General features: G+C 47.8%; 2 protein-coding genes across 3 annotated transcripts in view; one reads left to right on the forward strand and one right to left on the reverse strand.

The window, feature by feature from the left end:
- LOC144674698 (zona pellucida sperm-binding protein 4-like) lies at positions 1–8,844 on the reverse strand. Its single transcript, XM_078535934.1, has 9 exons — positions 8,716–8,844; positions 5,881–6,059; positions 5,709–5,806; positions 5,496–5,629; positions 5,218–5,407; positions 4,848–4,995; positions 4,616–4,688; positions 3,772–3,885; positions 1–375 (listed from the first exon to the last, which is right to left on the reverse strand). The coding sequence occupies exons 1-9, from the start codon at positions 8,783–8,785 to the stop codon at positions 233–235; spliced, it is 1,149 nt and encodes a 382-aa protein (XP_078392060.1). The 5' UTR covers positions 8,786–8,844; the 3' UTR covers positions 1–232.
- Positions 8,845–14,256: 5,412 nt separating this feature from the next.
- Positions 14,257–22,787, forward strand: part of LOC144674805 (fucolectin-like) — a 56,696-nt gene continuing 48,165 nt past the window's right edge. For both annotated transcript variants that reach the window (XM_078536006.1, XM_078536013.1), the window contains exon 1: positions 14,257–14,738. The gene's annotated coding sequence lies outside the window, so the exon portion shown is untranslated. The remainder of the gene's footprint in view (positions 14,739–22,787) is intronic.

A 22,787-nucleotide genomic window follows, 5' to 3' on the forward strand; every position in this document is an offset into this window, starting at 1 on the left:
AGGTAATACCAGGAGTTTATTATCCAACACACACCTACAGCTCCACTGATCTGCACTCAGTGCCCAGCCTGTGAGTCACATTCATTTTCCACACAGCAACAGTCCCGACCAACAGGGTCACAGAGAGCAGCGCTACCCCAACCGCTAATCCAGGAGCAACATGGGAGGGGGAATCCACAGCAGCACCTGTGGAGTGAAAGCCAGGGTTAGAGGGACACCAGTTACTCCATCACTAGACACAGGAAGAGATTCCTCCTTTACCTTTCTCTTCCTGCTCCAACCCAGCAGCCAATCTCTCCTCATCTCCCAGGAAAATGATGGAGCCCTCAGTAGTCAGCAAGGCTCCAGACTGATCATCAGCGCTTCTTCGTCTCTCTGGGGGAAGAGAAGGAGAAAAGGTTCAAGGTGAAGCTTTGGAAGCCACAACATTCAATCCAATGAACAATATACCTGCAGACACTGGGTACCGGACAGGGATGGGAAATCAGTCTGTGCTCAAATATTGTTTCTCTGCATATTCTGGGGGAGGGAACAATTTCAGCTGAGTAACATTTCCTGTGACTGCCACTGCAATAAATATCCGATATTCACGTGGGGTGAATTGAATTGGCTGAAGACTGGCATCTGTGATGCTGGGGACCTCCGGAGGAGGCTGAGATGGATCGTCCAATTGGCACTTCTGGGTGAAGGTTATTGTAAATGTTTTAGCCTTATCTTTTGCACTGATGTGCTGTGTTCCCCCATTAATAAGGATGGGGATATTTGTGGAGCCTCCTCCTCCAGCGAGTTGTTTAATTGTCCATCACCATTCACTACTTAATGTGGCAGGACTGCAGAGCTTAGATCCGATGTATTGCTTTGCTTGTGGAATCACTTAGCTCTGTATATCACTTGTTGCTTGTGCTGTGTGGAAGACAAGTTGTCCTGTGTTATAGCTTCACCAGGTTGACACCTCATTTTTAGGTTTACCTGGTGCTGCTCCTGGCATGCCCTCCTGCACTCCTCATTGAACCAGGGTTGATCCCCTGGCTTGATGGTAATGGTAGAGTGGGGGATATGCTGAGCCGTGAAGTTACAGATTGTGTTCGAGTACAATTCTGCTGCTGCTGATGGCCCACAGCGCCTCATGGGTGCCCAGTCCCAAGTTGCTAGATCTGTTCAAAATCTATCCCATTTAACGTAGTTGTAGTGCCACAGAACACGATGGGGATGTGACCTCTGGCCCTTGCCCTTCTCAATGCTTACACTAAGTGGTGTTCAATATGGAATATTGGCTTATCAGCTGAGGTAAAGTGGTGCTTGGAGGTTTCATTGCCCATGTTTGACCTGATGCCATGAGGTCTAGAGTCAATATTAGGGTCTCCCAGGACAACTCCCTCCTGATTGTATCCCACCACTACCATCTCTGCCTGGCCTGTCCTGCCAGTGGGACAGGTCATATCCATGGATGGTGATGGTGTCTGGGACATTCTGTAAGCTATGCTCCCATCAGCATGACTGTCAGTCTTTAGCTTAACTAGTCTGTGAGCCACTCTACCACTTCCATTGAGTTTGTTAGTGAGTGGTCTCTATTTTTCCCCCTCCATGATCACCTGTTGCTCCTTACTCTGATCGCCAATACACCACTCCCAGGAATGCAGCTCAAATCCTGAAAAACCCATCAGTGAGCGGATTGTAATATCTGTTCATCAGATTAATCAGGACTTGGCCCTGTTGGTCTGGTGAACCTAATACCTTCCCCACACTGCAGCATTCAAGCCCACATCAACAGCCCCCTGGGAAAAGGTTTGTGGAATGGGGAAGTGAGGTGATGGTAAAGCACCATGACCCAGGTTTGGCCAGTTCCTTCCCTCCTGGAAAGTAACAGTGAAGAGGTCTGAGAACAGACCCCAGGATCTAGATCAGAAGTGAGTGAACCTGGGTGGATAAGAAAGTTTTACTGGCCTAATGCAGTTTTAGATCTCAGTGCAGTTTAGCTTGGCTTACAGGCAAGGAAGGATAAGACCATAACATGCAAGAGCACAAGGAGATCATGTGGCCCATAGAATCTGCTCTTCCACTCAATGAGATCATGGCTGGTCTGATAATCTTCAGCTTAATGCCACTTTCCTGCCCTCTCCCCCATAACTCTTGATTCCCTTCCTGAGTGAAAACCTGTCTACCTCTAGACTTCTTCAAAGTGTTAACAAGCAGGAGAGATAAAGAGGAACCAATAGATGTAATATATTTGGATTTCCAAAAAGCTGTCAATAAGTAGCCTTTTGCATTACCTTAATAAGTGCCCATGGTGTTAGGGTAGCATATTAGCAGGATAGAGGATTAGCTAACTAATAAAAGACTTGGGGAAAAAGGGGCATTTTCAGGATGGCAACCTGGAGTGCTACACACATCAGTGCTGAGGCCACAATTATTTCAAATATATTAATGACTTAGTGATATTACACTCATTTCCCTCATCTAAGTTTGCAGATGACAAAAATGGATGGGAAGGCAAGGGAATGGAATATAAAAATAGGGAAGTCTTGCTAAAACTATACAAGGCACTAGTTAGATCACAACTAGAATACAGTGAACAATTCTGGTCCCCTGACTTAAGGGGAAGTAGACTGGCATTGGAGGCAGTCCAGAGGAGGTTCACTAGGTTGCTCCCAGGTATGGAGAGATTTTTTAAGAAATCATGAGCTCAGGCTCAATGGAGTTTGAAGAATGAGAGGACCTTACTGAAACCCACTTAGCAGGTTTGAAAGGTGCTGAGGTCATCTCCCCTCAAGGGAGATCCTAGGGGCAGAGGTCATTATCTCACTAAGAGGGCACCTAGGAGAAATTTACTGAGGGTAGTGAAACTGTGGAATTCCTATACCACAGAGGAGTAGAGGCTAGGTTGTAAAGCATATTCAAGGATATTACCACCCGAGATGGATTGTGACAGAGGCTCACCCCACTAATCCCTAGGACGGTGGGAATGTCTTGAGGGGAAACAGAGCCTGTTTTGTTTAGAACCTCAGAAGAGGTGATCTCATTGAAACCTCAGTACTACACTGGTAGAAGATGTGCAAAGGAATACAAATAATCTGAGCAGGTCAAGCTGCACCAGAGCAAAGATATTGGCCTTCCTAGTCTGTATTTCCAGCAGCCAGTTTCACTTTTACAGCTTGGATATTTCCCCTAGCAGATGAGTCTTCACCCAGGGGACAGTCTTAGAATAAGGGTCAGGCTATTGAAGACTGAGATGGAGGAAGAATTTCTTCACTCTTCTCTAGCCCAGAGCACTGTTAGTGACTGGGCTTCCAAAGACCAGGGATCTATTGATTAAGATACAAAGATAAAGGCACGTGCAGAGGTGCACAGTAGAGGCATTGAGGTAGATGATCAGCCATGGTGCAATTTGAATGGAAGAGAAGCCTCAAACAGGCTGAAAGGCATTCCCTGTCCATACAGAATAGGATAAATAACTAGCTGCACCTGAAACCAAACTCACTTAGGAGTAAAAACACCACAGGATGGAAGATCTTCCTTAGTTTATTACAGAACAGACACATCTACATCTACAGTTCCATCGAGCTGCACTCAGTGCCCAGCCTGTGAGTCACATCCATTTTCCACACAGCAACAGTCCCGACCAACAGGGTCACAGAGAGCAGCGCTACCCCAACCGCTAATCCAGGAACAACATGGGAGGGGGAATCCACAGCAGCATCTGTGGAGAGAAGCCAGAGTTAGAGGGACAGCAGTTACTCCATCACTAGACACAAGAAGAGATTCCTCCTTTACCTTTCTCTTCCTGCTCTCTCCCAGCAGCCAATCTCTCCTCATCTTCCAGGAAAATGATGGAGCCCTCAGCAGTCACCAGGGCTCCAGACTGATCATCAGCGCTTCTTCGTCTCTCTGGGGGAAGAGAAGGAGAAAAGGTTCAAGCTTCTGAAGCCACAACATTCAATCCAATGAACAATATACCTGCAGACACTGGGTACAGGACAGGGATGGGAAATCAGCCTGTGCTCAAATATTGTTTCTCTGCATATTCTGGAGGAAGGACTCACTTCAGCTGAGTAACATTTCCTGTTACTGCCACTGCAATAAATATCTGCTCCCCTGGTGAAGACCAATTTCACCATCTGCCTTACCCATTTATTCCACAGGACATCCATGTCCCAGGTGTCTGGACATGGGATATCCATTCCCCTTCCAGCTGGAATTCCCACTAATGAAGCTGACAATTGGACACTGGGTCAGTGTTCCCAATGCCAAAGATGGGATCTCTTACCAACCAGGAGATTGGGAGTGGAGTGTACCTGAAGCAACAGATGGAGACTTCAGCAAGGTCAGTTAGGCTGCTTCACTATCCACATTAGGAACAAGGAACCAAAGTACTGCTCAGGGTTCCTGATAAGTACCTTCCTGCTGGAACATGTGCTCACACCCACCGCCCCACAATTATTCCAATATCAAACTGCACCAAGTGGAACTGGGGGACTTCCCACAACAATTCAGAGCCTCCAGATTCACCACACGATTCCTGGGAGCAACTGGAGCCCTTGTTGAGGGAAGCCAGTGTCCAGATGGGACACCCCCTCACCATCAGGCTTCAGTTTCTAGTCCGATCCCAGGTACTTACTGGAGCTGCAGGGAGCTGTGCAGTTCTCTCGGGTGGAAGGGTGACACACCTCAGCCCTGCAGTGGATGTACACCTGGAAAGAGAGAGTGCAGCATGGTCAGTCCCACAGCTCCCAGTCAGGAGATTGATGCTTCTACATTCAGAGGGTGAACAGGGGCCTCCTGACTCTCAGCAACAGCCCGGGAACAAATTGAACCAAGGCCCCGAGACACTAACACTGAAGGAAGCTCACCTCCCCGCTCAGAGGCCGGGCCCAAACTCGCTCCCAGAAAGTGAAAGTGCTCACTACAAAGCGATGGTGATGAGTTGGGAACCGCAAATGGGAAGCAGCGTCTACCGGGACCAGGCGGGTTTTGTAGTTGTCACCAGCAAAGGGACACCTGCAACACAGAGACAGGGGAGGGGGGGAGTTAGATAGGGAGGGGGCACGAGAGGCAGCTTTACACATCACACAACTAGAAGCCACTCATTGGCTATGTTCAAGGGAATGGAGAGCGAGGCATCTCAATGGGAAAGATCATTCATTCACTAAATGCCCACACTGGCCATTTGCTCTTCTTTCATCCCCAATCTAGCCCAAGGTGCCTCACTCGCTCCTTTACCTGTTCACCAGCAGCTCCCATCGGAGCCCCGAATACGGCTCGGGGCTGGGGGTCGCCCAGCAGTCATTGAGGACCAGCACCAGGCTCGGGTCGTTCCGCTTCAGGAGACGAACCTCCACAAACACGGGCTCCCGGAGCACACTCAGGACCGGGTAGTCAGTGGCCACGTACCAGCTCCGGTAGGCAGCATCTGGAGAGAGAGAAAGATGAAAGACGGCCACTATGTGGACACAGAGCCTCAAGTTGGACACTACTCGCCATCATTGAGCACTCGCTACCTCTCGCTATTCTCAGCTCCAGAAGCAGAATGCCGGCCTCAGTGACAGGCAGTGGCGGAGAAAGGGTGTAAACTCGGGGCTTCAGCTGCACTTCAGACTCCTGGCTTCCCGTGTAACTACACTGGACATGGAGCCTGCAAGAGAACGGACACGTATGGCTACACAATTCAGCTCCTCACCACCTCCAGCCTCTCAATGTGCTCCCATTCTCACCTGAAGGGACTGTCCCGGCTCACCGAGCCCAAAGCTCCATCCAAGATCTCAAACTCAGCCAACACATCCGTTTCATACACCACATTCACCCCGTCCAGCTACAAGAGACACAAGACGACGATCAGTAGCCGACTCGCAGCCAATGATGGGGCTCCCAAGTCCCAATACCTACCCGCTGAGTAGTGCCACACTCAGTGACTGCGAACTGAAAGAGCACAGTGTCTACAGAGGCCACGCTCGGACTGCACTCAGCTCCGTGTCCATCCTTCAGATGCACCGTTGTCAGGTTTACAGGAGGCAGCGTTAAATCCTTGGAGATGGCGATCAGAACGCGCCCATCCTTGGTACAAACTGCAAGAGAGGCAATGAAAGGCGCTTGGTTTCAGCACAGGGACGGTTAGAGAGTGGGACAAACTCCATGCAGCTCAGGGCCATGTTCTGCTATCTGTTCTCTCATTCTCAATCAGCTGCTGAAGCGGTTAACCAGCAGCCACACAGCACTGCTGTGGCTGTGCTCCAGAGACTGGCATCCCAACTGAAAGATCAGCTCTACATCACACTCTCTAGGGACCTGGGATCCTTCACTCCGCCCTTTGGATCTTCCTCTGCTCCAGCCCGCCCAATTCAGGCTAGAATGAGGCTACATCAACTCTTCTTCACTTCCCTTCAGCAATCCTTCCTTCACTGAGACCATAAGACATTGGAGCAGAAATCTGGCCAATCGGCCCATCGAATCTGCTCCGCCATTCAGTTTCTCAATCCCATTCTCCCACCTTCCGCCCGTAGCCTTTGATCCCCTTACCAATCAAGAACCTATCTATCTTGTTCTTAAATACACTCTATGACCTGGCCTCCACAACTTTCTGTGGCAATGAATTCCATAGATTCACCACTCTCTGGCTAAATAAGTTTCTGCTCATCTCTGTTCTAAGGGAAGGTCTTCCCTTTACTGAGGCTGTGCCTTCGCGTCCTAGTCTCTCCTACTAATAGAAACATCTTCCCCACGTCCACTCTATTCAGGCCTTTCAGTATTCTCTAAGTGTAAATCAGATCCCCCATCATCCTTCTAAACTCCATCGAGTATAGACCCAGAGTCCTCAAACATTCCTCATATGTTAAGCCTTTCATTCCTGGGATCATTCTCGTGAACCTCCTTTGGACCCTCTCCAGGGCCAGAACATCCTTCCTGACATACGAGGCCCAAAATTGCTCACAATATTGTAAATGTCATCTGACCAGAGCCTTATGAATCCTCAGCAGCACATCCCTGCTTTTATATTCTAGTTCTCTCGAAATAAATGCCAACATTGCATTTGCCTTCTTAACTCAACCTGCAAGTTAACCTTAAGAGAATCCTGGACTAGGACTCCCAAGTCCCTTTGCACTCCAGATTTCAGAATTCTCTTCCCATTTAGAAAATAGTCCATGCCTCTATTCTTCCTACCAAAGTGCATGACCTCACACTTCCCCACATTGTATTCCATCTGCCACTTCTTTGCCCATTCTCCTAACCTGTCCAAATCCTTTTGCAGCCTCCTCAATAATACCTGTCCCTCCACCTATCTTTGTATCATCTGCAAACTTAGCAAGGATGCCCTCAGTTCCTTCATCTAGATCATTAATGTATAAAGTGAAAAGTGGTGGTCCCAACACTGACGCCTGCGGAACTCCACTAGTCACCAGCCGCCATCTTGAGAAGGATCCCCTTATCCCCACTCTCTGCCTTCTGCCAGACAGCCAATCTTCTATCCATGCTAACACCTTGCCTCTAAAACCATGGGCTCTTATCTTACTGAGCAGCCTCCTGTGCGGCACCTTGTCAAAGGCCTTCTGGAAGTCCAAGTAGATAAAACCATTGCATCTCCTTTGTCCAACCTACTCGTTACCTCCTCAAAGAATTCTAACAGATTTGTCAGGCATGACCTCCCCTTGATGAAACCATGTTGACTTTGCCCGATTTTACCATGCACTTCCAAGTATTCTGAAATCTCATCCTTAATAATGGACTCTAAAATCTTGCCAACGACCGAGGTCAGGCTAATCGGCCTGTAATTTCCTGTCTCTTGCCTCACTCCCTTCTTAAACAGGGGGGGTTACATTAGCGATTTTCCAGTCCTCTGGGACCCTCCCTGACTCGAGTGATTCCTGAAAGATCACCACTAACACCTCCACCATCTCTTCAGCTATCTCCTTCAGAACTCTGGGGTGTAATCCATCTGGCCCAGGTGATTTATCCACCTTCAGACCTTTCAGTTTTCCGAGCACCTTCTCCTTGGTAATGGCCACCATTCTCACCTCTGCCCCCCGACTCTCTTGAACTTTGGGGATGTCACTCGTGTCTTCCACTGTGAAGACTGACGCAAAGTACCTATTCAGTTCCTCCGCCATTTCTTTGTTCCCCACTACTACTTCTCCAGCGTCATTTTCCAACGGTCCAAAGTCCACTTTTGCCTCTCTCTTACCCTTTATATATCTAAAAAATCTCTTGCAATCTTCTTTTATATTACTGGCTAGTTTACCCTCATATTTAATCTTCTCCCTCCTTATTTCTTTTTTAGGAGTCCTCTGTTGGTCTTTGTAGGCTTCCCAATCCCCTGCTTTTGGCCACATTGTATGCTTTCTCTTCAGCTTTAATGCTGTCCCTGACTTCCCTTGTCAGCCATGGGTGCCTCGTCCAGATTGAAAACCATTGTCTCCGCAAGTTGCTGCATCGTCTGATAACTCTCCTACAAAGCAACCCCTTAACCTGCTCAATACCTTAGGGGAGGGGATTCCGTCTTCAATCATGTCAGTCGGGGCCAGGTCAATCTTGGCTAATTTAACCAGCTTTACAAATACGGATCATTGATGGAGATTTAATCCGACAATCAAGTTGCAGGAATCAGAGAAGCTAAAGCTTCAGGGGAGGAAAACACAGATTCTCCCAGTAAAGGCCGAGTCCATGTGGACTGCAGCTGCTCCTGGAGAGTCCAGCTCTGGACTATGGCCGGAGGGAGAATCCACCCACCTGGCAGATTATCCAGTGAATAGAAACAGGGCGGCACATCCCGGCTCCCAGCATCAAAACAGCAGCCCATCCGCACACACTCACTGCCTTCAATCCCCGCAAATCCACACTCTGTGCGCCATTTGGGAGACAGCCAACATTTCTGGGCGGGGAGAAAGAGAGAAGGCGGCTGAGCGGAACAGATTGTAATCAATAACAAGCCTAAAAGCCCTACTCCGTCCATTGGAACAAGCGGCTCCTCCCAGAGAAGTGAGGCTATGGAGCCGACTCCCCCCCTTTTGATCCCAGCGCTGTTGCAGCCACAGTCAATGAGTTTCCCAATCAGACTGAGACAGAGTCCGCGGCTCACGGGCTCCTGAACATCAAGCCGCATTCCCACGGCTCGCACAGAGATGGGGCCTGTTTTTAATCAAGCACTAAAGGTGACCCAGGCTCCAAAGACAGCTCCACAAGTCACCCCACTTAAGGAGACAGCACTCATCGAATTGACACACAAAGTCTCATGAATGAAAGAAATGTTGAATTGCCAACGATCATATTGTTGTTTGTGGCAATTCCACACTGGGTATGTTGCGGGGCAGAGAGAGGCCGCTTCCATCCCATAGACACTGGGGAATATTGATTCAGCTCCAGAGCAAACCCCTCTCAGAGAGCCCATCTACTGGATTGTCTGCTTGTGGTCTCAGGGGATTGGACACATCCCTGATCTAATCCTCTTCCATGTGGCTTTAACTCTGTTTCCCGTGTCTCCACCAGTTCACCCCACGCTGACATTGGAACAAAAACAATAAAAGTCGATTTGGACCAGCGTCCACAACCTGTCACCCCATGGCCCGGTATATCCCCAACTCCACCATCACCATCAAACCAGGAGATCAACCCTCGTTGAATGAAGAGTGCAGGAGAGCATGTCAGGAGCAGCACCAGACATACCTAAAAATGAGGTGTCAACCTGGTGAATCTCTAACACAGGACGACAAGCGTGTCAAACAGCATTAGCAGCAAGTGATAGACAGAGCTATGCATCCCCACACCCAATGGATCAGATCTAACTCTGTACTCTTCCCACATCCAGTCATGAATGATTGTGGACAATTAAACAACTCACTGGAGGAGGAGGCTCCACAAATATCCCCATCCTCAATGATGGAGGAGCCCAGCAGATCAGTGCAAAAGATAAGGCTGAAGCATTTGCAACAATCTTCAGCCAGAAGTGCCGAGTGGATGATCCATCTCAGCCTCCTCTGGAGGTCCCCAGCATCACTGATGCCAGTCTTCAGCCAATTTGATTCACTCCAGGTCATATCAAGAAACGGCTGAAGGCACTGGATACTGCAAAGGCTCTGGACCCTGACAATATTCCAGCAATAGTACTGAAAACTTGTGCTCCAGAACTTGCCACACCCCTAGCCAAGCTGTTCCAGTACAGCTACAACACTGACATCTACTGGCTATGTGGAAAATTGCCCAGGTATGTCCTGTACATAGAAAGCAGGACAAATCCAACTCGACCAATTACCACCCCCTCAATCTACTCTTGATCATCAGTAAAGTAATGGAAGGGGTCATCAACAGTGACATGATGTGGCTCCTTCAGAAAATAATCTGCTCACTGATGCTCAGTTTGGATTCTGCCAGGGCCACTCAGCTCCTGAACTCATTACAGCCTTGGCTCAAACATGGACAAAAGAGCTGAACTCCCGAGGTGAGGTGAGAGTGACTGCCCTTGATATCACGGCCACATTTGACTGAGTGTGGCATCAAGGAGCCCTAGCAAAACTGGAGCCAATGGGAATCAGGGGGAATACTTTCCACTGGTTGGAGTCATACCTAGCACAAAGGAAGGTGGTTGTGGTTGTTGAAGGTCAGTCATCACATTCCTGGGACATCACTGCAGGAGTTCTTTTATTCATGTTATTCATGTGGGCATCACTGGCTGGGCCAGCATTTATTACCTATCCCTAATTCCCTTTGAGAAGGTGATAATGAGCTGTCGTTTTGAACCGCTGCAGTCCATGAGGTGTAGGTACACCCACAGTGCTGTTAGGGAGGGAGTTCCAGGATTTTGACCCAGTGACAGTGAAGGAATGGTGATATATTTTCAAGTCAGGATGGTGAGTGATTTGGAGGGGAATTTCCATGTAGTGATCTGCCCTTCTCCCTCTAGATGGTTGAGATCGTGGGTTTGGAAAATGCTGTTTAATGTGCCCCGGTGAGTTCCTGCAGTGCACGACCTCACATTAGTGTCCTCAGCCCAATCATCTTCAGCTGCTTCATCAATGACCTTCCTTCCATCATAAGGTCAGAAGTGGGGATGTTCGCTGATGATTGCACAATGTTCAGCACCATTCGCAACTCCTCAGATACTGAAGCAGACCATGTCCAAATGCAGCAAGACCTGGACAATATCCAGGCTTGGATTTTTTTCCTTTATTCATTCACCGCATGCGGGCTTTGCTGGCTGGGCCAGCATTTATTGTCATTCACTAGTTGCCCTTGAGAAGGTGGTGGTGAGCTGCCTTCTTGAACCGCTGCAGTCCATATGGTGTAGGTACACCCACAGTGCTGTTAGGGAGGGAGTTCCAGGATTTTGACCCAGCGACAGTGAAGGAATGGTGATATATTTCCAAGTCAGGATGGTGAGTGACTTGGAGGGGAACCTCCAGGTGGTGGTGTTCCCATCTATCTCCTGCCCTTGTCCTTCTTGGTGCTAATGGTCATGTGCTTGGAAGGTGCTGTCTAAGGAGTCTTGGTGAACTTCTGCAGTGCATCTTGTAGATGGTACACACTGCTGATACCGTGTGTCAGTGGTGGAGGGTGTGAATGTTTGTTAATGTGGTGCCAATCAAGTGGGCGGCTTTGTCCTGGACAGTGTCAAGCTTCTTGAGTGTTGTGGGAGCTGCACTCATCCAGGCGAGTGGGGAGTATTCCATCACACTCCTAACTTGTGCCTTGTAAATGGTGGACAGGCTTTGAGGAGTCAGGAGGTGTGTTACTCATCACACGATTCCTAGCATATGACCTGCTCTTGTAGCCACAGTATTTATTTGTCTAGTCCAGTTCAGTTTCTGGTCAATGGTAACCCCCAGGATGTTGAAGGTGGTGGATTCAGTGATGGTAATGCCATTGAACATCAAGGGGCGATGGTTGGAGTCTCTCCTGTTGGAGATGGTCATTGCCTGACAATTGTGTGGCATGAATGTTACTTGCCATTTGTCAGCCCAAGCCTGGATATCGTCCAGGTCTTGGTGCATTTGGACATGGACTGCTTCAGTATCTGAGGAGTCGTGAATGGTGCTGAACATTGTGCAATCATCAGCGAACATCTCCACTTCTGACCTTATGATGGAAGGAAGGTCATTGATGAAGCAGCTGAAGATGATTGGGCCAAGGACACTACCCTGAGGAACTCCTGCAGCGATGTCCTGGAGCTGAGATGACTGACCTCCAACAACCACAACCATCTTCTTTTGTGCTAGGTATGACTCCAACCAGCGGAGAGTTTTCCACCTGACTGACAAGTGGGAAGTAACATTCATGCCACACAGTGTCAGGCAATGACCATCTCCAATAAGAGAGAATCCAGCAATTTCCCCTTGACATTCAATGGCATTACCATCACTGAATCCCCCAATATCAGCATCCTGGGGGTTACCATTGACCAGAAACTGAACTGGACCAGCCATATAAATACTGTGGCTACAAGAGCAGGTCAGAGGCTGGGAATCCTGCGATGAGTAACCCACCTCCTGACTCCCCAAAACCTGTCCATCATCCACAAGGCACAAGTCAGGAGTATCATGGAATATTTCGACTTGTGCAAGGTCCACTTTCTCTTGCAAAATTTCTGGATCTGTCTTCATTTTTGATTGGGTGGTTGAGGTCCTCTGTCACAATCATACAATTCTCTATGTATTTACTCCATCTCTCCCTGATTTTGTCCTCTCCCATTAGAATTGATTCATCCTTTGCTGGCAAACATCTGTTGGCACTGCAAACTGATCGCTTTCCCGAAATTTAACTGACACATTGGTGAATTCCCTTAGTTTTAGCGTTAATTTACGATGTGAGCTAAATGACAGTAAGAGCTAAACAAGTCACTTAGCAACCGAACTCAGAATAGCGTTGACACGGTCAACTAGAAGTGGAGCAAGATGAGAAATGGAGCAGAATGTCCATGTGGTTTGGTTTCAGAGAATTGTAGCAACAATAAATTCTCAGTGTCAGTCAATGAAGTGCCAGATGCACAGCAAATCAAGACAGTTATTTTAACGGAACAATGTACATGACAACAGCATGTGCCCAAATAGTAGAAACATGTCTGTAAAACTTGTATCACTAGTGCTTTGGCTCTGACTTGAGAAGGGTCACTGATCTCCTGTAGATGCTGCAAAAAAGACTCTTGAACGTGAGACTCAGACTCTGGGAGGTGATACCCCTGAAAGGCGAAGGATGCAAGATTTTCATTGTCAATTGAAGCGTTTTTGTCATTCGGCCACATTTCTTATTCTTCCCTGCATTGCTGTTTTATTTCTTGGTTCTGTCTGCCATATTCCCATTCTAACTCTGCTGCTTTTCTCCTTTCGTCTTCATGGGCTGAGTTTTCTGCTCCCCCCTCCCCCTTCCACCAACACATTTTAAAGTGGGGGTGCTTATGCAATGAAGCCGGTGACATTCCCACTGTCTTATTCCACCTCCGCCGCTATTTTACATGGGGCAGGGGGAAGGCGGAGGTGAGGTGGGTATCCGCAGCTTTCACTGCATGGGCTGCTGTAGGGCAGGAGGGGTGGTATACCTCCTTCTGGGGTGCCCTGTGCCCAATGGTGGCACCCCCAACCTGCTACAATTGTGCCCCCTGTTTAATCTCCCCTCTGGGTCCTCAAACCCAGCCCCTCCTCCTACCTCCCTCGCTCCTTGCTGGGTCTGCCAGTCAGGCCTGTCCAAAATCCCAGACTAAGATTGCAATCCGAGCTCCATCACTTCTTCAGTTCTGAGGGACAGGATGAACTGTCACTTGGAGAGACACAGATTCATCAAGGGCAGTCAGTGTGGATTGGTTAAGGGAAGGCCATGTCTGACTAATTTGATTGAATTTTTTGAGGAGGTAACAAGGAGGATTGATGAGGGTAGTGCAGTTGATGTGATCTACATGGATTTTGGAAAGGCTTTTGACAAGGTCCCACATGGCCGACTAGTTAAAAAAATAAAAGCCCATGGAATCCAGGGGAATGTAGCAAACTGGATACGAAATTGGCTCGGTGGCAGGAAACAAAGGGTAATTGTTGACGGGTGTTTTTGTGACTGGAAGACTGTTTACAGTGCAGTTCCACAGGGCTCAGTACTAGACCCCCTGCTTTTTGTGGTATATTTTAATAATTTGGATGTAAATGTAGGGGGAATGATCAAAAAGTTTGCAGACAACACAAAAATCGGGTTGCTGGAGACTGCAGAAGGTATCAATGGACTGGTCAGGTGGGCAGAAAAGCGACAAATGGAATTCAACCCAGAGAAGTGGGAGGTGATGCATTTGGGAGGTCAAACAAGACAAAGGATTACACAGTTAATAGGAGAATACTGAGAGGAGTAGAGTAAGTGATTTGACAGAATTAACATATCTCATGGGAAAATTAAGATGCTAATTAGGCAAACACTGTTAGGAATACAGCTTGACATTAAAACACGGCTACAGTATTTGAATAGTTGCCAGGATGTCAAGAGTATATAAAGCCCTTGAATCATCATGCTGTTGGAAGCATGCCCAGAGGCTGGATTTTTTTCTAGACACCCGAACAAGGTGGTCGGCAAGGTCCTCAAATGTGATAGGAAGTGGTTTTTCTAACTTGTTTTCCTGAGAGACAAGGCACAATGAAAGGCTGATTTGGTCTCTGCTGAAATTCTCTTTAAATTAGTGACAACTCGCTCAGACAGGTCAGCCAGCCATCTTTTAGACCTCAATAGTGTTCCGGGCCTTTCCAGGATTCCCTATTTGAGACAAAGACACTTAAAACCCATAAAAAATTATTGTAAGTATAATTATCTTTAATCAATATTTGTTTGTTTATGGTGGATTCAAAATTGTATGTATCTTGTACCCACTTTTTTCTTATAATTATAATATTTTTTAAATGTATATATTTTTCTTTTCCCACCTATTTCTATTATTATTTGTAAAATTTATTTGCATTCATTGTTTTATCCCCACCCTTTATCCTATTTCGATCCCCTCCCCCCCACCCCACCCCCCACTAGGGCTATCTGTCACTTGCTCATCCTGCTTTCTACCCTTAATGTCACCATTAGCACATCCTTTAGCTAATATCACCACCGTCAACACCCCTTTGTCCTTTTGTCTATGACATCTTTGGCAATCTCTCCTTTGCCTCCACCTATCACTGGCCCCCTGTCCTGTCCAACCCCCCCTTAAACAGCTTATATTTCACCACATTTCTATTTCTCTTTAGTTCTGTTGAAGAGTCACACAGACTCGAAAAGTTAACTCTGCCTGCCTCTCCACAGATGCTGTCAGACCTGCTGAGTTTGTCCAGCAGCTTTTGTTTCTGTATGTGGGATTGGCATGTTCTGATTCGCTTTAGTTACCCTCTATTGGGAGAGGCGGAGGCGTAGTGGTATTGTCACTGGGCTAGTAATCCAGAGACCCAGGGTAATGCTCTGGGGACCCGGGTTTGAATCCCCCACGGCAGATGGTGAAATTGCAATAAAAATCTGGAATTAAAGGTCCGATGGTGACCACAAAGCCTATTGCCAATTGTTGTAAAATCCCATCTGGTTCACTAATGTCCTTTAGGGAAGGAAATCTGTCGTCCTTACCTGGTCTGGCCTACATGTAACTCCAGACCCACAGCAACGTGGTTGACTCTTAAATGCCCTTGTCCAGAGGGAAATTTAGGGATGGGTAATAAATGCTGGCCCAGCCTGTGACACCCACATCCCATGAACAAATAAAAAAAATATATAATCCTCATCCATAAACAGTAATCTATAATTGGTTTAAATCATCAGCATTTATTATAAAATATAAAAGAACTGGAGTCTCACATTAGCACCCTCATGAGTCCACATATACAATACCAATATCCTAGGATTCTAAGTTAGAATTCTAAGAGCTGATATTGGGCAATTTGACAGTAGTTTAGTCTGCTATAATATACCTCTATGTATGTTCTACCCTAAGATAACTGTTGGGTTGGAGACTCCAGAGAGAGAGGACCTCTTATTTCAGGACCCAGTCTATATCTGGCCTAGCAGACTATGTTCCTTTATTGATTGGAAATTTCTTTTAGTTGAGATTCTAAGCTAGCAATAAGTTCAAGGGAACAGGTTTACCTTGCTGGAGGTGGGGGTGCAGTGGTATGGGGTAAAGATAGAACCATTAACAGTGAGAGATCTTGGAGTGAATGTCCACAGATCCCTGAAGGATGCAGGACAGGCTAATGAGGTGGTTCAGAAGGCATGTAGAATCCTTTCCTTTATTAGCTGAGGTATAGAATATAAGAGCAGGGAGGTTACGTTGGAACTATATAAAGCATTACTAAGGCCACAACTTGAGTACTGTGTGCTTATTAAAAATGATTCTTTCATGGGAATGAGATGTGCCCATCCCTAATTGCCCTTGAACTGAGTGTCTTGCTAGGGCCATTTCAGAGGGTTGTTAAGAGTCAACCACATTGCTGTGGGTCTGGAGTCACATGTAGGCCAGACCAGGTAAGGACGGCAGATTTCCTTCCCTAAGGGCATTAGTGAACCAGATGGGTTTTTACAACAATCGACAATGGTTTCATGGTCATCATCAGACTTTTAATTCCAGATTTTTATTAGATTCAAATTTCACCATCTGCTGTGGTGGGATTCAAGGTCCCCAGTGAATTACCCTGGGTCTCTGGGTTACTGCTCTAGTGATGTTATCAGGAGGCCACTGTCTCCTCCTATTCTGGGCACCTCATCACAGAAAGGATGTAACTGCATTGGAGATTGTGCAGAGGAGGTTTGCGAGGATGTTTCTGGGAATGGAAAATGCAGCCGAGATGAAAGATTGTTTAAAAATAAGGGGACACCCATTTTATACAGAGATGAGGAGAAAGTTTTTCTCTCAGAGGGTCATGAGTCTTTGGAGCTCTCTTTGTCAAAAGGCGGTGGAAGCAGAATCTTTGAATATTTTTAAGGCAGAGCGAGATAGATTCTTGATAAGCAAGGGGGTGAAAGGCAGGAACCAGATCAGCCGTGATCTTATTGAATGGTGTAACAGGCTCGAGGGATAGGCTGGGTTTGGTCTCCTTGGAACAGGGGAAGCTGAGGGGAGATTTGATTGAGATGTACAAAATTTTGAGGGGCCTGGGAAGGATTAGAGGGAAGCGAGGAAAACTTCACCCAGAGGGTTGTGGGGTTCTGGAACTCGCTGCCTGAAAGAGGAGTAGAGGCAGAAACCTTCAACTCATTTAAAAGGTGCCTGGATATGCACCTCCTGCGCTGTAACCTGCAGGGGTCCGGACCGAATGCTGGAAAGTGGGGTTAGGCTGGGGGGCTCGTTTTTCGGCCAGTGTAGACTCGATGGGCCGAGTGGCCTCTTTCTGTGCTGTAAACATGCTGGGCAGAATTTTCTGGCTGACATGCGGGTGGCGGAGCCCACACACCAGCGCTTAAAATGTCGCTGACATGACACGAGCGCCCTGACGTCAGCGTGCGGCATCGCGATATTTCGGTCAGCGGGCGCACTCAGCAGCGGGACAAGCGCCCGCCATTAATAAAAGGCCTCGTTAAGGCCCTTAACTTGCCAATCGTCAATGATTTTGAGGGGCCTGTGCGAACTTCGGCTCGGTGCATGGGCCCAACGGGCAGGCGGATAGGAGATTTTTGTACAAACCTCATCCAGCGGCGGGATGGGGTTTGATCGCGGTTTTAAAAAACGTTTGATAAAATTTTTGTTTAGTTAATTAACATGTCCCATCTCATGTGACGTTTTCACATGAGGGGAACATGTTAATGATTTTTTTATCGTTCTATTTTTTATATTTGCCAGCCTTTCAGCGATCTCCCTGAGGCAGCACTTAGCCTCAGGGAGATGTGCGATATTTCGTGCACATACGTGAAAGAGCGCACTCTCGCAGTTGGGGAATCCCTCCCGCCCGCCCGCACAGGGAGCGCATAGCGCTTCCCGTCGGACAGCCCACTAAGTGGGCCTTAATTGACCCACCCACTTAAAATGGCGGCAGGGCCCATTTTGGTGGCGGTGATCGGCTCCAAACTGAAGAAGTAGAATCCAAAACTAGGGCCCTGAATTTAAATAAAGGAAACTACAAGGGTATGAGGTGTGAGTTGGCAATGATGGATTGGGGAACCTTACTGAAAAGGTCGACTGGATAGGCAATGGCTAATATTTAAGGAACGTATGCATGAATTACAACAATTATTCATTCCTGTCTGGCACAAAAGTAAAACAGGAAAGGTGGCTCAATCATGGATTACAAAATAAATTAAGGGTAGTATTAGATCCAAAGAGGAGACATATAAAATTGCCAGAAAAAGCAGCCAGCCTGAGGATTGGGAGCAGTTTAGAATTCAGCAAAAGTGGACAAAAACATTGATCAAGAAAGAGAAAATAGAGTATCAGAGTAAACTTGCAGGGAACATAAAAACTGACTGTAAAATCTTCTATAAATATGTGAAGAGAAAAAGATTAGCGAAGACAAAGGCCACTAATAGTCAGAAACGGGGGAAATTATAATGGGGAACAAAGAAATGGCAGAAGAATTGAACACATATTTTGGTTCTGTCTTCACAAAAGAGGACACAAATAATTTTCCAGAAATGTTAGGGAACCAAAGTTCTAGTGAGGGAGGAATTGAAGAAAATCAGTATTAGCAAAAAAAATGGTGCTAGAGAAATTAATGGGGTTAAAGGCTGAAAAATCCCCAGGGCCTGATAATCTACACCCCAGAGTATTAAAGGAAGTGGCCTTGGAAATATTGGATGCATTGGTGGTCATCTTCCAAAATTCTATTGACTCTGGAGCAGTTCCTACAGATTGGAGGGTGGAAAATGTAACCCCATTATTTAAAAAGGAGGGAGAGAAAAAACAGAGAATTACAGACCAGTTAGTCTAAAGTCAGTAGTCGGGAAAATGCTAGAGTCTATTATACAAGATGTTGTAACAGAACACTTGGAAAGCATTAACAGGATTAGACAAAGACAGCATGGGTTTATGAAAGGGAAATCGTGCTTAACTATTCTGGAGTTTTTTTGGGATGTAACTAGTAGAATAGATAAGGGAGAACCAGTGGATTTGGTGTATTTGGATTTCAAGAAGGCTTTTGATAAGGTCCCACATAAGAGGCTAGTGGGCAAAATTGAAGCACGTGGGATCGGGGGTAATATACTGGCACGGATTGAGAATTGGTTGACAGACGGGAAACAGAGAGTGGGAATAAATGGGTCTTTTTCCGGATGGTAGGTGGTGACTAGTGGGGTACCACAGGGATCAGTGCTTGGGCCCCAGCTATTCACAATATATATCAATGACTTGGATGAGGAAACCAAATGTAATATTTTTAAGCTTGCTAACGACACAAAACTGGGCGGGGTTGAGGTGTGAGGAGGATGCAAGGAGGCTTCAGGGCGATTTAGACAAGTTGTGTGTGTGGGCAAACACATGGCAGATGCAGTATAACGTGGATAAATGTGAAGTTATACACTTCGGTGTGAAAAACAGAAAGGCAGAGTATTATTTAAATGGTGATATATTGGGAAATGTGGATGTACAAAGGGATCTGGGTGTCCTTGTACACCAGTCAATGGAAGTAAACAGGCAGGTGCAGCAAACAATTAGGGAGGCAAATGGTATGTTGGCCTTCATTGCAAGAGGATTTGAGTTCAGAAGTAGGGATGTCTTACTGCAGTTATACAGGGCCTTGGTAAGACCATGCCTGGAGTATTGTGTGCAGTTTTGGTCTCCCTACCTAAGAAAGGATGTACTTGCCATAGAGGGAGTGCAGTGAAGGTTCACTAGGCTGATTCTGGGGATGGTAGGACTGTCATATGAGGAGAGATTGATTCGACTGGGTCTGTGTTCATTAGAGGTCAGAATGAGAGGGCATCTGATTGAAATGTTTTTCCAGGTATTTTTGATTAACACCCGTGCCCAGGCTGTGCAACTACATCTTAACCTTTGGGGTGTCAGCTGTGGCTCAGTTCATAGCACCCTCGCCTTTGAATCAGAAGGTTGTGGGTTCATGTCCCACTCCCGGTAAACCAAGAACTGTGAATGTACTCGAAAGAGTTACATTCTGTGACTGTTGATAACTCGAAAGAGTTACATCTTAATGTTCTGTGGCTCAGTTCATAGCACCCTCACCTTTGAGTCAGAAGGTTGTGGGTTCATGTCCCACTCCAGGACTTTGAACAAAAAAAAAGTCAAGAACTGTGAATGTACTCGAAAGAGTTACATCTTAACCTTCCTAACCCTGCCGCTACGTCTTGGTGCTCCCCAGACATCCACAGCGGAGGTGGAGGCAGCCTGCTGACTGCTACGCCCTGTCTGTAATGACCTTGGTGGGCGTCCTCTGGAGGGCTGAGACCTGGAGGGCCCCGGCCTGCTTTTGGGGACCTGCTGTGTGGCAGTAGCTCCCTCCTCAGCCTGTGGAGCTGGAGCTGCTGAGGTCACAGGAAGAGGGGATTCGGATGGGCCGGACACTCCCCAGTTACCTGGGTGGATGGTCCCGGGGTGTGCACCTGCTGATCCTTCTCCCTATGTGCGCCCAAGGGCCCCTGGTTGACTACTTGATGAGAAGGGGAAGCTGGAGTGAGATCGAGCTGCCCTGCATCCCTCTCACGTTGACACTGTTGGAGGCCAACTATGGCGTCAGTGATGGAGTTGAGCCCGGGCAGCAGTGCAGGAGCGACGTCCTGGACCAAGGTCTCCATGGCGGCCGCCACCCTGCCAGTGTTGACCTAGGTGCGTTGACAATGTCGGCGCTATCACCTCAGCCTGAAGGCAGACAGACTCCTCCATCGTGCCTTGCAATCTGAGGAGTGCAGTGGACATCCCTTCCTGATGTTCCCGAGCTTGTCTTTGCAACTCCAGCAACTGTGACATGACCGAGTCCAGAGGCTCCTCATCTGACTCAGCCTCAGCAACGTTCTGGCCTCCAGCAGCTCCTCCGAGTGCCGGGGACCTGGGAAGTCCTGGCCTCCGCCTGCTGTGGATCAGACAGTGCGATGTGCTCATCAGATTGTGACCCCGAAGCTACTCTAGAACTAGATCCCACCGAGGTGTGTGTCTCTGCGCTGGTGTGGGTGAGGCTGTGATGGGTCTTCAATCAGGGCGTCATCAGATTCTTCACCCAAGGTGTCTTCGGGGCTCGAATCGAGGACCTGGCTTGTGGAGCCTCTCGGCTGCTTCCCACATGTGCCTGTGAAGCAAAGAGAGATAAAACTCCGGAACAGGGGGACTCACTCACAGCCTGGGTGTCTGATGGATGTTGCACTGCTGGATCCTCACTTGGTTGAGCAGCGCCGACCTCACTGTCAGCACAGGACCGGTCCCGGACATCGCCGGCCAGCTGGATGGCTCTGTTTTCAAAGGCCGTGAGGACCTTGATGTCGGGCATTCCTCCACCAGTCTGCGACCTCTCCTTTTTGTTGTGTGCCAGCTTGTCCTGCATGGACAGAGATGGAGAGAGTATGAACAGGACATGTGCCAGACCAGATGAGAAGGATGCCTGACATGTGTGAGTGGTGAGTGGCACCTTAGACGGGGTGAGGACAATGACGGTGAGTGTGAGAGAATGAATGGTGATGTCCCTTGCACTGGGAGTGGGTGAGATCCCTGTGGATGTGTGTTGGGTTTGTGAGTGTGTGAGTTGAGAGTGATGAGAGGATTGACTAACCCTGGTAGAACCAAGAGAATTCATTGACGTTTGGCAGTAGCTGGCTGCCCTCTTTCGCAGGGCGTTGGCGCTGACCACTGCCATCGCCTCCCAGGCTAGGTTGGTGACCTCACTTGCTGGTCTTCATTCAGAGCGGGGGTAGAGGACATTGTGGTGGGGCCTCCACTGCACCCAGTAGGTGCCCGAGGGAGGTGAAGCTAAATTTGGGGGCAGCACGTTTCCTCCCTTTGGCAGCTCTGACCTTGCAGCAGCTTCTGATCCCTTAGAGAGAGCTGGCCCTGTGCAGGGGAGCCCTTTAAATATGGCACCCGGATTACTGGAGGCCTGAGGTGACAGCGGGGTGGGCCAATCAGAGGCATGGAACCCGGGAATGCATTATTAATGAGGCGGGGCACGCAGAGAATGGGACAATACGGTCCAAAAATACTCCATTGCAGCCGGTGGGTAAAACATCTGTATTCACGCTCACTACCGCACTTGGTGCAAATCTAGGATGATTCATAAGTGTGTGTGTGTGTGTGGGTGACAATTCTTTCTTTTCCCATTAGTTGAAGCAATTTGTTCAATAAACAGTTATTTACTTATTAAGTTTACAAACCTGGTGCTCATATTTTGTTAACCTAAATTAAACAGTTCGGTAGAATTGGGGACAATCTGGTGGTTTGGTCAAACTTTTCACCTTTGTCTCAGCTCGGGGAACAGTGGGGCTGATATTACAGCGCGCTATCCCCAGTGAGTCGATATTACAGCCACTGTCCCCAGTGAGTCGATATTACAGCACGCTGTCCCCAGTGAGTCGATATTACAGCGCGCTATCCCCAGTGAGTCGATATTACAGCGCGCTATCCCCAGTGAGTCAATATTACAGCGCGCTATCCCCAGTGAGTCGATATTACAGCGCGCTATCCCCAGTGAGTCGATATTACAGCGCGCTATCCCCAGTGAGTCGATATTACAGTGCGCTATCCCCAGTGAGTCGATATTACAGCGCACTGTCCCCAGTGAGTCGATATTACAGCGCGCTATCCCCAGTGAGTCGATATTACAGCGCGCTATCCCCAGTGAGTCGATATTACAGCGCACTGTCCCCAATGAGTCGATATTACAGCGCACTATCACTAGTGAGTCGATATTACAGCGCACTATCCCCAGTGAGTCGATATTACAGCGCAC

The sequence above is a fragment of the Cetorhinus maximus genome, chromosome 3 (assembly GCF_964194155.1).
Source record: "Cetorhinus maximus chromosome 3, sCetMax3.hap1.1, whole genome shotgun sequence".
Classification (NCBI taxonomy): Eukaryota; Metazoa; Chordata; class Chondrichthyes; order Lamniformes; family Cetorhinidae; genus Cetorhinus; species Cetorhinus maximus.

What these genes read in the sequence shown, in the direction of transcription:
- LOC144674698 (XM_078535934.1), bottom strand. Translation starts at nt 8,785, where the DNA reads ATGGGCTGCTGTTTTGATGCTGGGAGCCGGGATGTGCCGCCCTGTTTC. An exon ending in CCCGGCCTCTGAGCGGGGAG is followed by an intron (nt 4,689 to 4,847) that starts GTGAGCTTCCTT and finishes CTCTCTTTCCAG; the next exon opens with GTGTACATCCACTGCAGGGC. An exon ending in GAGAGAGCAGGAAGAGAAAG is followed by an intron (nt 376 to 3,771) that starts GTAAAGGAGGAA and finishes CTCTTCCCCCAG; the next exon opens with AGAGACGAAGAAGCGCTGAT.